General features: G+C 45.5%; 1 protein-coding gene across 1 annotated transcript; it reads right to left on the bottom strand.

Moving 5' to 3' along the window:
* Positions 1–418: 418 nt before the first annotated feature.
* Positions 419–14,923, bottom strand: NMD3 (NMD3 ribosome export adaptor). Its single transcript, XM_071566642.1, has 15 exons — positions 14,841–14,923; positions 12,878–13,012; positions 12,004–12,100; positions 11,249–11,329; positions 10,775–10,903; positions 10,160–10,250; positions 9,931–10,009; positions 8,373–8,469; positions 7,907–8,024; positions 6,332–6,477; positions 5,366–5,478; positions 4,540–4,612; positions 3,994–4,100; positions 3,661–3,731; positions 419–3,235 (listed from the first exon to the last, which is right to left on the bottom strand). The coding sequence occupies exons 1-15, from the start codon at positions 14,879–14,881 to the stop codon at positions 3,102–3,104; spliced, it is 1,512 nt and encodes a 503-aa protein (XP_071422743.1). The 5' UTR covers positions 14,882–14,923; the 3' UTR covers positions 419–3,101.
* Positions 14,924–20,147: the final 5,224 nt, after the last annotated feature.

Genomic DNA, 20,147 nt, shown 5'->3' with positions numbered 1-20,147 from the left:
AGGAAAAAATGATGACACAATATTCCCCTGTAATTCCCTAAATTTAAGCCACTTCCAAGGGAAAAAGAGACTAAAGTAAAACTCCCCACAGATCAATATGCCAACAGCCCCATCCCTCAGGCTGCCATCTCCCAGAACTGGCACAGGTGTCCTTGGAGTGCAGCAAAGCTCAGACATTTGGCACCAATTAATCACAGAATCATGGAATGGATTGGGTTGGAAAAGACCTCAGAGATCAGCAAGTCCAACCCTTGGTCCAACTCCAGTCCCTTTACCAGATCATGGCACTCAGAGTCATAGAATGGATTGGGTTGGAAAAGACCTCCGAGATCAGCAAGTCCAACCCTTGATCCAACCCCACTGTGGTCACCAGCCCAGGGCACAGAGTGCCCTGGGCTGGTGATCACAGTAGGGTTGGATCAAGACGTGGTGGATTCTCACTCAGTGCCACATCCACCAAATCATAGAATGGATTGGGTTGGAAAAGACCTCAGAGATCATCAAGTCCAACCCTTGGTCCAACTCCAGTCCCTTTACCAGATCATGGCACTCAGTGCCACGGCCAAGCTCAGTTGAAAACCCTCCAGGGATGGGGAATCCACCCCCTCTCTGGGCAGCCCATTCCAATCCCTGAGCACTCTCTCTGCAAAGAATTTCTTTCTGCTCTCCAACTTCAATTTCCCCTGGCAGAGCTTGAGCCCATCGTGCCCCCTTGTCCTATTGCTGAGTGCCTGGGAGAAGAGACCAACCCCCACCTGGCCACAACTTCCCTTCAGGGAGTTCCAGACAGTGCTGAGGTCACCTCTGGAGGAATCTGAACTTGGCACAGCTATTCCCTAATTCCCTGAACCAGATTTCTAACCATCTCCAGGGCACACATGGCCACCCCCAGTACAGTGCTGTCCTGTTAATATTTCACCTGCATCATTTCCACCTGAACCACATTTGCAAACCTCAGTAGATACACAAGGGAATCCACTAACAGGTTTTTAAAGCATTGAAGGTGAATTGGTCATCCTTAAGCTTTTAATTGTCAATGTAAGTCTGTTTTATCTATTAAAAAATTCAGGTAGTGTTTGCATGCCCCAGTCACCCCTTTCTGAGTTTGTTCCCCCAGTTTTTGTGCTCTCACTTATGCAACCAACATTCTCCTTCACCATTTCCTGTGAGCAAAACTCAATACCAAAGTTCTGCACAGCTTCTCCCAGCTCCAAATTCACCAACATCTGGGGGCAGATGCATCATGAAGCAGTTATGGCTTAAAATCCTGCACAATTTCTGTGTGTGGAAGGGGAGAGCAGGAGCTCTGAGCTGTGGCTCAACCCACAGATGGAGATTTTCAGGATGAGCTGCAGGGTAAGTGGCAGCTTTTCTGTACCTTTTGTCAAATCACTTGTCTGGTGTCAGGGAGAAGTTCTTGGCAAACATTTAATCTGCTCTACGCCCCCTAAGCCTCTTTGGGCTCCCAGAGGGACACTGCAGAGCCCAAGATCAGAACTAACTGTGGTTTCCACTCACTGGAGAGCTGTTCCCTGTGTTACCAGCCAGCAAACAAACCCCCCCAAAGCCAAACAAACTGTGGATTCCTGATTTGTTTGCCCATGGGATCTGTCCAGACAAAACTCCTGCTCTGAGAGATGCTGGAAAGCAAACCCAGGCTGGCAATAGAGCATGGGAAGGAGGAGGGAGGAAGAGGGACATCTCCAGTGACACACAGGATGGCAGAAGCACAGCTGAAATCCCTGAGGGAAAACACTGGAGAGGAAGGAAAACTTCAAACCCAGCTTTTGTTATTCTCTCCTCACCTGCCAACAACAGGAAATTATTTCCAGACTGCCAGATCAGAAAAATCTGTCAGAAAAATCCCAGCCCAAACCACATCTCACCCAGACACAGAATGTGCTCACTGGCTCCAGGTTACAAAGCCAAGCTGTTCCAGTTCCACAGATTAAACTCAGGTTTTGTGATCATGGGGCACTCTGATCTCCCCAGCACTACAAGCAGGTGCAGCTCCTGTCACATACACCTATAAAGCATTTATGGCAGGGACCCTCCACACATATTTTCAGCATATTTGCCCTCCCTACACTGAACTGAATCACTCTCAGGGGATAAACTGGACCTTTAGCCCTCAGCAGCTTTATGGATTCTTCTTAACTGCTTTTCTACACAGTAAAATATGACAAAGCTCCTGAGATTTGAAGAGCTCAGTGTGACACAAATCACAGTGGACATTATATTGTATTTACACTGAGTTAAATCAAATGTATGTAAATTCTTAGTAAAACTTCTGTTGAACCCCCTCTGGGCAGCAAAGGGAATTAAAACCAGATGAGTGTAAAGCCTGTAAGATCCTCCCACTCCACTTCTCTCCTCTTTGAGCTTGCAGAGTGAAGTTTGGGTTTAAGGCAAACTAAAAAATGATGGACCAAAAATACCTGTGTAGGTTTTGAATAGTTCATAGCTGATTTATTACTTATACTCTGTGCATTTGCTTTTAAGCCACTGATACAGCCTGGAAATAATACAATACTCACTCCACTCCACAGAAATTTCCAACCTTTCTGATCAAGGGCTTTACAGGGAAGTTTTTTTGTGGATACAAGATGTGTATTTGGAGTTCCCTTACCAAGGGAACAGAAATTGCATCCTTGAGCTTCCCCAAAATATGGATATATGGAATAAAATTAAGACAGGGGAAATCCTCCCCCGTGAAGAAATTAAAGCAATGCAGAGTAGGCAGGTACCCCACCTAAAACCCCACCAAAGTGGAATAAAAGCTCTCCCTCTGCACATCCTTCCTTATCAGTTGTCTCCAGAATGCCAAAGGGTAACCCTGAAATTAGTCAGCTGCCCTTTACACTGCAGAAGGTGCAAGGAAAGAGCTCTCAGGGATGGGAGGAATTGTGGAACTTACATTGCAATGGTTGCAGCAGAAACTCAACTCCAACTGCTGCTTCTCTAGAATATCATCTATAAAATGTTAATTCAGGACCATTATTTCAGGCTGCAGTGTTACTTTCCCTGCTCCTGTGATCAGCTGGAAATGTTTAGGGATGGTTTGGGGATCTTTCCTCCCCAAGGGAGTATTTCTGGCCCTGTTACTCTGTCAGCATTTCTGCTCCCTCCCCCCCAGTGGCATCCTGGGAGATATGGAGATCCTCCAGCATTTCAGCCAGGCTGATCCGGGGAGGCCCATCCTCATCCGTGTCACTCTCCACTGGGATCTCTGCGTCTAAAAACACAAGGAAAAACACCCCATAAACACCTAAGCAAAGAAAACAAACCCAACCCCAACCCCAAAGGAGGAGGGAGATAAAACCAAACCAACACTCCCAAATATCCAACAAACCACAAAACCAAGACACAAAAAGTCCCTTCTAAAAACCAACAATGTCATGGCAATTCCTTATGGAGAAAAATGAATTATGTATCAAATGCTTCACTCAGCAAAGGTTTTGGGTGTGAGAGAAAATATGTTTTTCCCTCTCACATTGAAGGCAAGGAAATGAGAAGCAGTGCAGGTGAAATACACCTGTGAAATACATTTCTCTATTCAGGAGGAGTTCACAGAATGGAAATACACCCCTTTAGCAAAGATATTTCCCCTCCAACAGCCCTGATTTACCTACACCCAATTAACCAGTAAAAAGGCCTTACTTCTGTAAATGTTGACATTCTTCCTGATGGCTTCATCCTCTTCCAGATCTTCAAGGAAGTCCTGGTATTGTCTGTAAAAGATGTGGAATGTATTTACCCCCTTTTCCTCTGCATTTATGCAAATTTATAATCACAGCAAACAAAGCCCCCCCAGACCTCCCTTCTGAGAGCATTCCCACAATTCCAACTCACTCTTTCTGCCTTGCTTTTATCACCTATTATTTTCCGACTTGTTTAATTATTTTAGCTCGTTTTTTCTCAGGAGGACATGACTGAGAACCTGCTGTTGCTGCATCAGCTTTGCCACTGGACAAAGCCAGGCAGATACTGCACCTTTCATCATCTGTATCTGGGGCTTCCCTGTCCCTCTGCAGCTCTTTGAGCTTCCAGTTCCGGCGCCGCTGCCGCTTGGTGCGGTCGTAGCTCTTCTTTATCAGCACCTGCAGGAAAACCAGCCCCTGGTTACACACCCACCCCCTCAGTGCTGCTCAAAACACCCCCAAAATATACAGCAGGCTGGATTTGGACCAGTGAAATCAGGTGAGTGGGTCCTCAGCAGTGCTGTACAGAATTCACACAGCATTTGTCAGTGAAAAGGTTCCAAACGCTGCGGGTTATGTCCTGAAGGGACAGACACACACTGCAGTTGTAAGACAGTTTTCAACACACAGTGAAGGATAAATGGAACAAAACCAACAGAGAGGAAGGGAAAGTAAATGTATTATTTAACCATCACTCAAAAATTTAAGAAAATAACTCTTAAATCTGACGCTGTTCAAATGTCACTGTTATTATCCCCTCTCCCTCCTTCTAAAATCCTATTTCCTACTAGCCCTGGGAAAGGCAGAGAACTTTGTACAGAGAAAGGACTTTTCTTACCACATCAGGAATACTGTGTGGGTTCATCTTGTTGGCAAACTCGTCATTTAAGTTGCAGTTCACCAAGTCGAACCTAAAACAAAACGAGGTGTTAATCTGTTTGACGGAACCCAAAACAAAACGAGGTGTTAATCTGTTTGACCAAACCCAAAACAAAACGAGGTGTTAATCTGTTTGACCGAACCCAAAACAAAACGAGGTGTTAATCTGTTTGACGGAACCAAAACAAAACGAGGTGTTAATCTGTTTGACGGAAATCTACAAAACTGAACTCGATGAACTACCTTTGTGTTAAAGGGCAGCACAGTGTAAGTTACAGCCCCTAAAAAGCGAAATGTTTCCAAACAAAGCCCAAACAAATACAAATCCACATCAACAAACAGCTCTGAGGAGCTGCTGTTCCCACATTCTGGCCAGTGGCACTTCCCAAACTCCTGAACTCAAATATCCACAGAGGTTCTGTTGGGCTCCCAACAGCTCCAGTAACGTTCATGTTTAAGCCTGTTTGAAAATCCCCTGAATTGCCTAATCCTACAAAAATTTCCCATTTGCCATCCCTGTGTATCACACTCAAACAGATCTAATTAGGGTTTTAAAAGTCTTGCCCACTTATTTGTGTCTAAGTTGCTATTCCAACCTGCAATCTCAAGGCAATACTTCAGCTCTCTCATTACCAACACAAGATGATTTCTGCCAGAAAAAAGATTTCCTGGGATTAGGACCATCTCTTCAGGATTCCATATAGAAACCAGACCAACTTTTCTGATAACACAGTAAATTCTGTCATGAAATAGTAATTTAATAGAAGCCAAGAAAGAGAACAGACCCCAAGACAAGGTCCCCAGGGTTGAGGATGTGGCCCAGGTGTGTGCAGCAGAAGTGCTGGTGCTCCGTGTCCAGCTCCGAGGTTTTCCTCACCCAGGCCTCGGCCAGCGTGTGCTGGGGGGGGAAACACAGCACAGATGTCACCAAACACAGCTTACCTGTCACCAAAGCCGGCACAGATGTCACCAAAGCCGGCACAGATGTCACCAAAGCCGGCACAGCCGTCACCAAAGCCGGCTCAGCCGTCACCAAAGCCGGCTCAGCCGTCACCAAACACGGCTCAGCCGTCACCAAACACGGCTCAGCCGTCACCAAACACGGCACAGATGTCACCAAAGCCGGCACAGCCGTCACCAAAGCCGGCACAGCCGTCACCAAAGCCGGCACAGCCGTCACCAAAGCCGGCACAGCCGTCACCAAAGCCAGCCCAGCCACACCATCTGCACTGCTGCACCCTGGCTTGCCACTGCTTCTGTCATTAAACTTGTGTTTCTAACCCAAACACCCAATGCATCCCCTGCTGCTCCTCCTCTCTCATCTCACAGGAGCAAGGAAATGGATGTACCAGCCACTCCCACCAGGAATTCCCCAAGGGTTGTTTCTATAACCAGACATGTGTTTTGGTGGCTCCTTTTCATGTCATAAGTCTCAACTACATCCAGCTTTTGGCTGAGAAAAAGAGTCATTCATTGTGATTAAAAAGAAATGCTGTCATACTTCAATAAAAACAATGCAGTAATTAAGGAGTTGCAAACCTAATAGAAAAGGATTTCAATAACCACAGTAAAAAGTAGAGTTGAAGCTCTCCAACAGAGAAGAATCTCTGGAAATGGTCCCAAGAAGAGCTTTTGCCAGTGGGAAGGCTCAGAGCAGCACAGGTCTGACTGAGCAAGGCTGAATAATTGAGGACATTCATTCAGCTCACAGGGGAACAAAAGGTCTAAAACATGACTCAGAGAACTCTTGCCTTGTTTGAACGTGCACCTGCTCCAGCTCCTTTTTTCTTCTCATGGACCCTGTTGATGTCCATGACGATGAACTCCTCCAGCTGCTTGGGGTGGAACAAGCTGTTGAAAGGGTGGCGCCAGTAGGTGTTCCCATCCACTTCAGCAACTGGAAAAAAGCCACCAAGATGGGAGAGAACTTCTTAGGAAGAAATAAAAATGAAAAGGAGGCATTAACCAAAATTCAGGCAACTGCCAAACACATTTTGTTCATTACTGTAACACAGGTATTTAGGGCATGACCCACATTGCAAACCTGGGCTACAAGAGCAGCTGATCTTTGACAGCCAAATCACATCTCATGTGTCTGAAGCACAGACCTTTATTCACAGGAATTGTTCTCCTGGATCCATCCCAATCAGAGGGATTCTGGTGGTGAGGCTCACAGGAATTGTTCTCCTGGATCCATCCCTATCAGAGGGATTCTGGGGGTCAGGCTCACAGGAATTGTTCTCCTGGATCCATCCCTATCAGAGGGATTCTGCTGGTCAGGCTCACAGGAATTGTTCTCCTGGATTCATCCCAATCAGAGGGATTCTGCTGGTCAAGTTCACAGGAATTGTTCTGGATCCATCCCTATCAGAGGGATTCTGGTGGTCAAGTTCACAGGAATTGTTCTCCTGGATCCATCCCTATCAGAGGGATTCTGCTGGTCAGGCTTACAGGAATTGTTCTCCTGGATCCATCCCAATCAGAGGGATTCTGCTGGTCAGGCTCACAGGAATTGTTCTCCTGGACCCATCCCTATCAGAGGGATTCTGGTGGTCAGGCTCACAGGAATTGTTCTCCTCGACCCATCCCTATCAAAGGGATTCTGGGGGTCAGGCTCACAGGAATTGTTCTCCTGGATCCATCCCTATCAGAGGGATTCTGCTGGTCAAGCTCACCAGCACACACCATCCAAGCACAGGACTTCCAATATTAAAGTGGCTGAACACTTAATCCAGAGAAAAAATAGGTGCCCTCTAATTGTAGAGGAATATTCCTGCCAAATGGAAATGCTTCCAAAGGCAGAGAACATCCATGAATTCAACACTGGGCTTGCACATCTTGCCTGGGATCCTACACAATCAAGCTTGGTCAGCTATACCTTAGTTCACTATTAAATCTTTTCACAGAATCATGGAATGGATTGGGTTGGAAAAGACCTCCAAGATCATCAAGTCCAACCCTTGATCCAACCCTACTGTGATCACCAGCCCAGGGCACAGAGTGCCCTGGGCTGGTGATCACAGTGGGGTTGGATCAAGACATGGTGGATTCTCACTCAGTGCCACATCCACAGAATCACAGAATGATAGAATGGATTGGGTTGGAAAAGCCCTCCGAGATCATCAAGTCCAACCCTTGGTCCAACTCCAGTCCCTTTACCAGATCATGGCACTCAGTGCCACGGCCAAGCTCAGTTGAAAAACCTCCAGGGGTGGGGAATTACAACATTAAGGTGCAAAAATACAAGATTTTGTGGAAACAAGCAACAAATAATTGTGCCAGACAAGTCAGATGTTGTCACCCTGCAGGGAGAAGCCCAAACCTACTCTGCAGAGTCCTGGGGTCGATGAGGTGGATGGCACTTGTCACCCTGATGCACACACAGATCTGGCCCATGTTCCCCAGGCTCTGGGCCAGTTTGGGTGACAGACACACAACGTTGTCCTGCAAACAAACAGAACATAATTGACACTCCTATTGCCTTAATTTTTAATCAAGTCTTTGGAAAATTGTGAAATGAAATTTTAAACTTTGTGTTTTCGGTTTTCCTGCCAGTATCACAAATAACTTCTGCATTTCCCACGCAGATCCCTCTCCAAAACCAACAGAGAGGAAAATAAAGCAAATGTATTATTTAACCATCATCAAAAATTTAAGAAAATAACTCTTAAATCTGATGCTGTTCAAATTCCACTATTATTATCCCCAAAACCCACAATGAGGCCTCCACCTCGAAATCCAAACTGCTCCCACCTCACACAACCCCCTGGAGATGAGGCAGAGGGAAGATACCTTGCATATTGGAACAATTTCCACTGAGAAAGTGCTTTTGTAGTTGTAGACATTACTGTGAATATCATGGGAGATCAAACGTTGGGATGATTTTGATCTGTAAAACACAAAAGCAGAGCCTTCAGGCAGCAGGAAGGGCATTTCCTGAATTGCAGGAGATAATCAGCACAAAGGACAGCAGCAAAAACGAACGTACAACAAATACAAACAGTAAGGAAGTAGAAAAAGGCATGAGGGAAGTTTAACAAGGGTTAAGTGGAAAACATGGGACTTCTGAAGAAGCAATTCTGTTTCTTAACTAGAATACGGGTTCCTTACACTTCCACTTGCAAAATTATTTAACAATGAGGATGAAAGTTATTTAAAAATGAGGACGAAAATTATTTAAAAATAAGGACGAAAATTATTTAAAAATAAGGACGAAAATTATTTAAAAATAAGGACGAAAATTATTTAAAAATAAGGACGAAAATTATTTAAAAATAAGGACAAAAATTATTTAAAAATAAGGATGAAAACTATTTAAAAATAAGGATGAAAACTATTTAAAAATAAGGATAAAAATTATTTAAAAATAAGGATAAAAATTATTTAAAAATAAGGACAAAAACTATTTAAAAATAAGGACGAAAACTATTTAAAAATAAGGACGAAAACTATTTAAAAATAAGGACGAAAACTATTTAAAAATAAGGACGAAAACTATTTAAAAATAAGGACGAAAATTATTTAAAAATAAGGACGAAAATTATTTAAAAATAAGGACGAAAACTATTTAAAAATAAGGACGAAAACTATTTAAAAATAAGGATGAAAACTACTTAAAAATAAGGATGAAAACTACTTAAAAATAAGGATGAAAACGATTTAAAAATAAGGATGAAAACGATTTAAAAATAAGGATGAAAATGATTTAAAAATAAGGATGAAAATGATTTAAAAATAAGGACGAAAATGATTTAAAAATAAGGACGAAAATGATTTAAAAATAAGGACGAAAATTATTTAAAAATAAGGACAAAAACGATTCAAAAATAAGGACAAAAACGATTCAAAAATAAGGATAAAAACGATTCAAAAATAAGGATAAAAACGATTCAAAAATAAGGATAAAAACGATTCAAAAATAAGGATAAAAACGATTCAAAAATAAGGATAAAAACGATTCAAAAATAAGGATAAAAACGATTCAAAAATAAGGATAAAAACGATTCAAAAATAAGGATAAAAACGATTCAAAAATAAGGATAAAATTATTTAAAAATAAGGATAAAAATTATTTAAAAATAAGGATGAAAATGATTTAAAAATAAGGATAAAAATGATTTAAAAATAAGGATAAAAATGATTTAAAAATAAGGATAAAAATGATTCAAAAATAAGGATAAAAATTATTTAAAAATAAGGATAAAAATTATTTAAAAATAAGGATAAAAATTATTTAAAAATAAGGATTAAAATTACTTAAAAATAAGGATGAAAATTATTTAAAAATAAGGATAAAACACATTTCCCAAAAGCTTCTGAATACTCAAGGCAATAAATCTCAATGCTGTACCTGCATGGAACTGTACACTGAAGAAAATCCACCATCTTCTGGGCCTGTTGCTTTGAAGAGTAATAAAAATCCAGGCCATCTGCAAAGAGAAGAAAAGATGATGAGCAAATTTATTTCAAGTACAACACAGAGGCCAAGTGCTCTGCTGCTTTTCTGTGCACAGCTCCCAGCACATAAAAACACCCATCCCAAACCCAGTTTCTGGTGCCTCACAAACCACCTCACTCACCGTGGATCTCCTTGATGCGAAGTGTGTTTTGGTGGAGCCTGTGCTTTAAAATCAGCTGCTCCAAGTAGTAGAAAGTCTTCTTGTGCAGAGTCTAAAGCCAAACAAAGGTAAAACTATCAAGGTTATTTAAGAACCATCCAGTGCACATGCAGTGTCTCTGAAGAATAAACATTTATATGGTGAGACCATCTAGACAAGGAACATTCAAACCTTATTCCAAGTAACCAAAAAGATTTTAGAGTGTTCTACTTAAATTGTTTAAAGCTTTCATTTCTCATCTTTTGGTTGCTACAGAGGCTATTTCCTTTAAAGATTTAAATATTTAGGAACAATTTGTTCTACTGTTTCCAAACTACCTTAAAAGAGAGACAGGCATTTAGTAATTCAAAGAAGATCCTCCCACCAGTATAATTTAAGAAGAATATGTTAATAATACTGGACAGCAGAAAAGGTTTTCTAAACTAAGATCAGTAAGAAAAAACCCCAACAATCTTGAAGACAAAACTATCCCTGTGGCTGTCTCAGAGTACAATCTTTTCAGGAAATCCAGAAAATCCCCCAATTCTTTGCCTGCCTGTTCTGCCATGAGCAAATGAAAATTCAGTTTGCCTCCACCTTTTGTCTGACTTGCACTACAGCCTTCCAGAAATCCTTGGCTTCAATCCTGTGACAGTCTTCACACATCTGAGACTGAACTATGTATTCCACCACAAACACCTGCTGCAGAACTGCCCCATTTATCACCTGAAAGACAAAAGTGGTAAGGGCTTCCTCATTACTCCTGTCAAGACTGAAATCTGTACACTCAAATAAGTGACAGACACTCTATTTGTGTACAAATAATAGCAGTATTTTCCTAACAGACAATAACCTCCTTCCAACTGGAAGGAGTGGCTTTTTATGACAAAATTTAGGCAGGGTGAAATATAATAATAATAATAATAATAATAATAATAATAATAATAATAATAATAATAATAATAATAATAATAATAACAACAACAACAACAATAATAATTTAAAAAAACACCTATTTTTTGCCATAAAAGCTTTCCAAAAGTCACAGGCAGAATCCTGTGCTGCAGTTACCTCCTTCTGAACAGTCAGTTTGAGCTTCAGCCTCTTGGAATGTGGCTCTGTCCAAATGAAACCTGCATCAATGAGCCGGACCTGCCGTGGGAAAGGACAGAGCTCAGCACCCTCAGCTCCAACCACCCAAACTCAGCCTTGTGGCACAGCTCACTGTGAAGAACCTTCATTAAAAATACACATATTAATACCCCAAATCTAATTAATAGTGCTTAGGTGGAACAGGGAGGTTGATCTACCTGAAATAAAGGTGATACAGCCTCAGGCTGTCACACCAGAGTAACTGAATATACTATTCAACAGTATCTCTGGATGTCAGGAAATGATGAATTTTTGTAGTGAAATGGTTGATAATATTTTGTATATATAAGTACTAACCCAGTACAACAACCTCAATAAGGCAATGATCTAATCCAGAGCTTCATGAGCATGGTAAAAAGCAATTCTTTGCCTAAACCACTATCTCAGATATTTTCCTCTAATAACATTCTCAAGCTAAAAGATGTTTTAGTCAACTTAAACTTGTGACTTTTCATTTAATCTATACATAGACCTCTGCAAACCTCTTTCATGTTGTCACAAACCAGTGAGAACAAGTATTGTATGAATAATTTTTAAAACATCCAATATAAATCAGTTGATAAGCTCTACACAAGCACCAATGGCTGCTCCAGAAGGATGGAATCCTGTACCAGTTTGCTGGACCTTGTGGAACACCAACACACTATGGAACACCCACAGGATCAGCTGCTCACCTTGCTCAGGGAGGCTTTGAGTTTCTTCAGACACAAAGCCAGGAGCTCTCTTGATTCCAAGGAGCACTGAATCCAAGTTCCTGGAGGCTGGAGATACCTGTGGGACAGGAAGCATTTTACAGCACATGGAACCTGCTTCAGCAAATTAAATCACTCCAAAGACAAGCAGATACTTTCCAAGCTTTCAGTGTAGTATCAACAATGCACCTACAACTTTTAGAATCATGGAATTGTTTAGGTTGGAAAACAGCTCCATTGAGTCCAACCATTCCCCAGCACTGCCAAGGCCACCACTGACCATGTCCCCAAGTGCCACATCCACAGGGCTGTTAAATCCCTCCAGGATGGGGATCCACCCCTGCCCTGGGCAGCTGTGCCAGGGCTGGACAGCCCTTTCCATGAGGAAATTTTCCAGAAACCTCCCCTGGTGCAACTTGAGGCTGTTCTCTCTCATCCTGACCCCCACCTGGCTCCAACCTCCATTCAGGTGGCTGCAGAGAGTGAGAAGGTCCCTTTTCTCCAGCTGAGCCCCCCCAGCTGCTCCTCACCAGACTCTTTTGCTTCTACACCCTGAGAGTGATGCATTCCAAGTGCATTTCAGTGCCAGCCCCACCACCTTCCCCTCCCATTTTTTGTTTTATTTCAAGTACCACAAACTCACCATTTAAGTCATAGAATGAACTGGGTTGGAAGAGACCTCTGAAGTCACCAAGTCCAACCCCTGGTTCAACCAACCCCACGGTGATCACCAGATCATGGCACTGAGGGCCACATCAAGACCCCACACACCAACACTTTATATACACAAAGAAGCACAGGGAGGTGCTGGAGCAGCCCAGGAGCCCCCAGGCTGGAGGGTGCCCACACTCCTCACCTCTCACACTGCTTGCAGAAGTGCACAGTGCCCTGCTTGGGGATGCCCTCGGTGATGTCCACCTGTGCCCGCAGGCAGCCCACGCACATGTTGGCCGGGTTGGGTGGGATGGGCACCCCGCACTGGCAGCACAGGCTGGAACACGGGCAGGGAGGGAGAGGAGGGACAGGCAGACAGTCAGGGTCCAACAGCCCCACCGTTACACCCGGGGAGCCACCTGGGCCCCCCACCAACATCCGGGGAGCTTCCCAATCCCTTAATCACACCCAGGGTGTCCCCTGAGCTCCCCACTAACACCTGGGGAGCTCCCCAATCCCTTAATCACACCCAGGGGTGCCCCCAATCCCCAGTCACACCCGGGGTGTCCCCTGAGCTCCCCACTAACACCCCCAGTGCCCTCCAGCCCCACCCGGGGTGCCCCCAATCCCTCAGTTATACTTGGGATGTCCCCCAGTCCCCCAATCCCTCAGTTATACTTGGGATGTCCCCCAGTCCCACCTGGGGTGCCCCCCTGAGCCCCTCAGTCACCTCCAGGGTGTCCCCCAGTCCCTCAGTTACACCTGGGATGTCCCTCAATGCCTCAGACACACACAGGGTGCCCCTAATCCCCCAGTCACACCCGGGGTGCCCCCAGTCATACCTGGGATGTCCCCCAATCCCTCACTCACACCCAGGGTGCCCTCAGTCCCACACTGGTCGCCCCCAACCCCTCAGTTATACCTGGAATGTCCCCCAAATGCTTTAGACACACACAGGGTGCCCCCAATCCCTCATTCATACCTGGAGTGCCCCCTGAGCCCCCAGTCCCACCCTGCGTGTCCCTCAATCCCTCACTCACCCCCGGGGTGCCCCCAATCCCCCAGCCCCACCCGGGGTGCCCCCAATCCCCCAGCCCCACCCGGCTTCCCTCAGTCCCACCCCGCGTGTCCCCCAATCCCTCACTCACCCCCGGGGTACCCCCAATCCCCCAGCTCCACCCGGGGTGCCCCCAATGCCCCAGCCCCACCCGGAGTGCCCCCAGTCCCACCCCGTGTGTCCCCCAACCCCTCACTCACCCCGGGGTGTCCCCAGTCCCACCCCGCGTGTCCCCCAACCCCTCACTCACCCCGGGGTGCCCCCAATCCCCCAGTCCCACCTCGTGTGTCCCCTAATCTCTCACATTCCCCCGTGTGACCCCCAATCCCCCAGCCCCACCCGGCTTCCCCCAGTCCCACCCCGTGTGTCCCCCAACCCCTCACTCCCCCCCCGGGGTGCCCCCAATTCCCCAGTCCCACCCCGTGTGTCCCCCAATCCCTCACTCACCCCCGGGGTACCCCCAATCCCCCAGCCCCACCCGGGGTGCCCCCAATGCCCCAGCCCCACCCGGAGTGCCCCCAGTCCCACCCCGTGTGTCCCCCAACCCCTCACTCCCCCCCCGGGGTGCCCCCAATCCCCCAGTCCCACCCCGTGTGTCCCCCAATCTCTCACATTCTCCCGGGGTGTCCCCAATCCCCCAGCCCCACCCGGGTGCCCCCAGTCTCACCCCGTGTGTCCCCCAACCCCTCACTCACCCCGGGGTGCCCCCAATCCCCCAGTCCCACCCCGCGTGTCCCCCAATCCCTCACTCACCCCCGGGGTACCCCCAATCCCCCAGCCCCACCCGGGGTGCCCCCAATGCCCCAGCCCCACCCGGAGTGCCCCCAGTCCCACCCCGTGTGTCCCCCAACCCCTCACTCCCCCCGGGGTGCCCCCAATCCCCCAGTCCCACCCCGTGTGTCCCCCAATCTCTCACATCCCCCCGGGGTGCCCCCAATCCCCCAGCCCCACCCGGGTGCCCCCAGTCCCACCCGTGTGTCCCCCAATCCCTCACTCACCCCGGGGTGCCCCCAATCCCCCAGTCCCACCCCGCGTGTCCCCCAATCCCTCACTCACCCCGGGGTGCCCCCAATCCCCCAGCCCCACCCGGGTGCCCCCAGCCCCTCACATGTGCCCCGGTGTGCTCTGTGCCGGCCCCAGGTACTCCATGTCCCTCCGTGTTCCACACGCGGCCGTGGGCAGGGAGGGACAGGAAGGGGAAGGGGCGGGATCGCCGGGCCGGGTCCGCCCTCGTGGCTTCCCCTGGCACCGGCGGGGAGCGCCAATAACATTTTAATCAACATTTCATCAAAACAATAATAAATTTTTCGTTACAAATCAATCCATCCACCCCCCCCTCACCCCGCGCCGCGCCGGCGAATGGCGGCTGAGGGCTCCGCTCCGCCCCGGCCCGCCGCCTTTGTGTCCTCCTTTATTATCATTTATTACTTATTATTTCTTATTTCTGGTGGAAATGTGAGGCGGGCATTCCTCGGTGTGGGCACTGAGCTGACAGGCTGGCACATCCCGCTGGGACTGGGGTGTGTTGGCAGTGCCCAAACAGGGCCCTTTGCACCCAACTAAAGGATGCTGCTGATTTAACTTCCATAAATGAAGCTTTTATTATTTTTTAACCTATTTTTCAGCTGTGGCTGAGTGTCCCCAAGTACTTCTTGAAGTGGTTTTTGGAAGGAATGTCCAGCTTTGGACATTGGGTGTTAAATTCATATTACCTTTTCAGTATGGATTTGGAGAAGAAAATTGCAAATCGTTTGAAAAAGAATCTCTTTGGAAAACTTCCAGTTTCAGAATTAAATTGCTGCTTTTGATGTCTCCTGGCAGCTTCTTGTAGAAATGTATTTCTTGCAGAAATGGGTAAACCCCAAAGTTCCTGAACTTCTGCCTTTGTTTGGTCCTCCTGTGTCTGAGCCATAAAATCACATTTTTTTTCTGAAAACATTGATTTTTGATTATATACAATAGATTATGGGATGGTGCTTTTAATGAAGAAACAACCACTCCAGTTGGGATTCAGTTTTAATTTGAAACCAGTATCAAGAATAAACAAGAGTCCTCATCCTGCTGCTAATTTATAAAGGATTAAAGTATGATAATTATAATTTAATTTACTTTCAGGAGGTGAATCCACGCCCAGATCCCACTGGCAGCTGTGAATTTCCCAGGCAAAGATGGATTTTCCACTGTGGAATAACAGGACATTATCCTGATGCCAGTCATTGCCAACTTGTTTGTCCTGGTGCCAGTTCTTAGCAAAGCCACGATGGATTTTGAGAAAATGTATCACATTTTACAGGGAAAAAAAATAATTTTACAATTTCTTTGAGTTTGTTTTCCAGCTTGGCTCTTGTCTCCCAGCATGGAAAGGACTTGATAAACTGGAGTGAGTCCCAGCAGGAAGAGAGTCAGGGCTGGAGCCTGGAGAAGAGATGGATTGAAGGGAATCTGAAAACTTAAATACCCCAAGGTGGCACCAGGGGCACAGCACCAAATTTCTCCTCTCTGCTCCACCCAATGGTTGGAAAATCACTTCTTAGTCATATTTGCCACCCACTTCCCTTGATTAATCCACAAGGGACTCTCTTAAACCTTCAAACTGAGGAAATGGAACTGCCAGTTTGGTGGATTGAGGTGATAAGGGCCAGACTTGGTAGGAATTCCTTCTGAAAACGCTGCCAGTGGATGTTGGAGGTGGAGAAGGGAACAAGTGTGTACCCACTCACCATAGTGCAGCATTTGGCTTTTTGTCTGAGTGACTTGTGTGTGTGTGTAACAAGAATTGCCATTCTTAGGTCTTTGGTTATTCCTGGAAGGGTGGAGTCTGCTTGATTGGACACACATCTCCATAATTCTTCTGTTATAAACTTCCACACTGATTCCTGTAAAGGTGAGTATGAAGATGTGTGGGTGCTGTTGTTATAACTAGAGCTATTTAAAGACAATCCCTGACAACCATTTTTTACTGAGTGGAAAATTCCATCCAAGTCTTGGGTAAAAAATGTCTGTTCTCCTTGAAAAATTCAAATTCTTTATTGGAAGCCACACACACCCCACACACACCCCTCCCAGATCCCAGCATGAGGAACTTTTTATCAGGATGAATTCCAGCTCCTTTGGAATGAGGGTTTGGGTTTCCCTGGGGAAGAACAGCAGGACAATGAACACCTTCCTTCTGGGTTCACTGCTCACAACTCCCCCGGAAGGCTGAGAAACACTTTGCAGTGAGAGTGTTGACAGCTGCACTGTTGTAATCAATTAATTAAGAATTACATAATAATACTTGGATTTAGAAGGAGTTGTTGGAGTAGCTTCCATTTGTGGTGTGCCATACCCACCCTTTGGAACTGAGGAACTGCCGTGGCGGGGGCTTGGAATGAGATGACCTTTAAGGTCCTTCCCAACCCAAACCATTCTGAGATTCCATGATTTTGTGATCCCAAGGTTTGCTTGTGGAGCAGCACTTGTTTCAAATTCTTTATTGGAAGCCACACACACACCCCACACACCCCTCCCAGATCCCAGCATGAGGAACTTTTTATCAGGATGAATTCCAGCTCCTTTGGAATGAGGATTTGGGTTTCCCTGGGGAAGAACAGCAGGACAATGAACACCTTCCTTCTGGGTCCACTGCTCACAACTCCCCCAGAAGGCTGAGAAACACTTTGCAGTGAGAGTGTTGACAGCTGCACTGTTGTAATCAATTAATTAAGAATTACATAATAATATTTGGATTTAGGAGTTGTAGGATTAGCTTCCATTTGTGGTGTGCCATACCCACCCTTTGGAACTGAGGAACGGCCGTGGCAGGGGCTTGGAATGAGATGACCTTTAAGGTCCTTCCCAACTTGGAATGAGATGACCTTTAAGGTCCTTCCCAACCAAACCATTCTGAGATTCCATGATTTTGTGATCCCAAGGTTTGCTTGTGGATCAGCACTTGTTTCCTGCACGTTTACAGTTGTGGTGGAGAAAAGCAGAGCTGAATTGCATCAACACATTGTGTGGGATTTGTTTAATGTGGTGATACCCTGATGGAAGGGAAGAGCTGGGACTGAAAATCACAGGCTGTCGAACTGTCTGATGTGTTTTTTTTTCTTCTTTGGCACATTTTCCTTTGGTGGGTTGTTTGTGTTCACAGACTGTTACTCCTTTCTGCTCCTTTGAAATGAAGTTTCTTTGCAGACCTCTCTGGAGACAATCAACCATATTATTAAAAAATAGAAAAGAAAATGAAAAAGCAAAAAAAAAAAGATAAAAAATTAAGTGTTTCTCTGCACTGAAGTTTCATTTCAGAACTTTTACCACTCAGTGGGTGTTATGTAGTTTTTACTTTCAAGCCTTGATGAATCACTCAATCTTTGATTTATGAAATAATACACTTTCTGTGAATTCCTGGCTGTCACTTGGAGACTCTCGAGAGGGGTAGGACAAAGCCTGTCATTTATGGGAGCCGGATCTTCTGTGAAGTCCCTGGGAGGAGATTTTGATCCTAATAGAAAAGTTTCCACTTCAGATTTATTTTCCAGACACCAGAATGATTTGTGGACGTGGAAACAGTGACTGTTTATTTTCTGGATGGGTCCAGTTGCTAAAGGTGTGAATGGCTACTTATGATAAATAATTTTTTTGCATATTCCTGTCCCTTGGGGAAACTCCCAACCCTGGGAATGGTCCTTGCACTGGATGCACAGCCCTGAGCAGTAGAAATCTGAGCAGACAAAGCAAAAAAAGCAAAAAAAAAGGCTGTTTGATGAATTTATCTGCCTGAATCTCCCCCTTAGGTAAAGCTTGTAAGTTTACACTGATTTCTTATCTTTCCCTCTTGTGTTTTACAGTGAGTATTAAATATTATATTTATTTTATACAGGAATTTTCTGCCTTTACTGTCACATTTTTTGCAGCATTAAAAGGATCTGTGTGATCCACAAGAAAAGCAAGGGCATCATTTAAATGTAGGTTAAATAAAAAAAATTAACACCATTTAAAAACAGGTTAAAAATAAGTGTAGGTAGCTGTGTATAATTCCAGGAAAGCTCAAGTGCCAAGGCCAGAAGAGCCAGGAGAGAGTTTGTGCCAATGACAACACCTCCCAGCAGCTTCATTTTCAGTAGAAATGTCAGTTAGAACAACAGAATGACAAATTCATGGGCAAGGGATTCCTGTGATTAATTTAACAGACACCTGAGGTCACTATTCCCTCACATAAACTGGATGCAGGGAAGGAGCTGCCAAAGGTACCTAAGGAGCTCCTGGGACCTCGTGTGCAGGTGGAGCTGCTCTGACCTTCCCCAAGAGGTTCTGCTCTGCTCTGGGCTGTGCACATTGAAATGGAACATTCAAACATTGAAGAACAAAGGAAATGCCTTGTTTGACACCTTTCTTTAATATTCACTCCAAGATGAATTTGGGATTCAGAGCTGTGTGTGCAGCTCCCAGGACATCCAGCACCTCCAAGGCACTAATGAATAAAAATACCCTCATTTAATGATAGGATTTTAGTCACAGCACCCACAGGATGAATGGGAAGGGCTGTGCAATAACAATGGAACAGCTTTATGATCTTTACTGATGCCAATTCAGTTGTGGTGACACCTCGTCAGTATTTTTAGTTGTTGAGGGCCTGAGCATTCCCACACTCCTGATAATTTTGCTCTTCTCCCTAATTACACCATGTAATAATTTAGAGGAATGGAGCAGTTCCCCTTCAGAGACCAAACAACAGAATTGTGAGCAGGGCTCGGAGTGGGGAATTCAGGGCAGGGCTGTGGCCAAGGGGAATGTTTAAGGATTCCAGGTGGAGGCAGCAGCTCCCGATGCCACAGGAGACATCCCTGGGCAGGAACAGATTGTGCCTGGTCTGTGTGTGAGAGGGCAACTCCCAGCTCCCACATTTATTCCAGGCAGGATCTAGCTTCCAGTTCAGGCTGCAATCAGGTTGCAATCCCTCTGGGAGAGCAAGGCTTTCCTTACTTTTCATGGATTGCCAGCTGGGAAGTTGCAAACTAAGAATTCCACAAGGCAGCACAGACAGAGCTGTCCCTGGGCTGCTGGCTCAGCTTGTCCTCTGTGGTCTCAAGGAGGGATATGAATGGAAGAACATCAACTAATTCCATTGGGACATGCCACTTCCAGGGGCTGCTTTCTCTGAGTTCATCTGCACTAAATTTACTGGGATAATGCTCCAATTATTTTCCAGCCCTTGCCTATTTCTTCAGGTTGTTGTGAGGAATCCAATTAGCAACTCAATTTATAGTGTGAGCCACAAACATTATCCCTGCTGAGCTTCAGAGGCAGGAACAAAGGGAGCCAGAAGGAAACTCCCTTAAAATGGCTTTGGGACAGGGCTCAGGAGATTGTGACATTCCACTTGCAGCCGATGAGAAGATGAAACGTTGCATCATCAGCTCTAATGAGCTTC

This window comes from Pithys albifrons, chromosome 11, assembly GCF_047495875.1.
Source record: "Pithys albifrons albifrons isolate INPA30051 chromosome 11, PitAlb_v1, whole genome shotgun sequence".
Classification (NCBI taxonomy): domain Eukaryota; kingdom Metazoa; phylum Chordata; class Aves; order Passeriformes; family Thamnophilidae; genus Pithys; species Pithys albifrons.
This window is presented reverse-complemented; position numbering and strand designations above follow the sequence as displayed.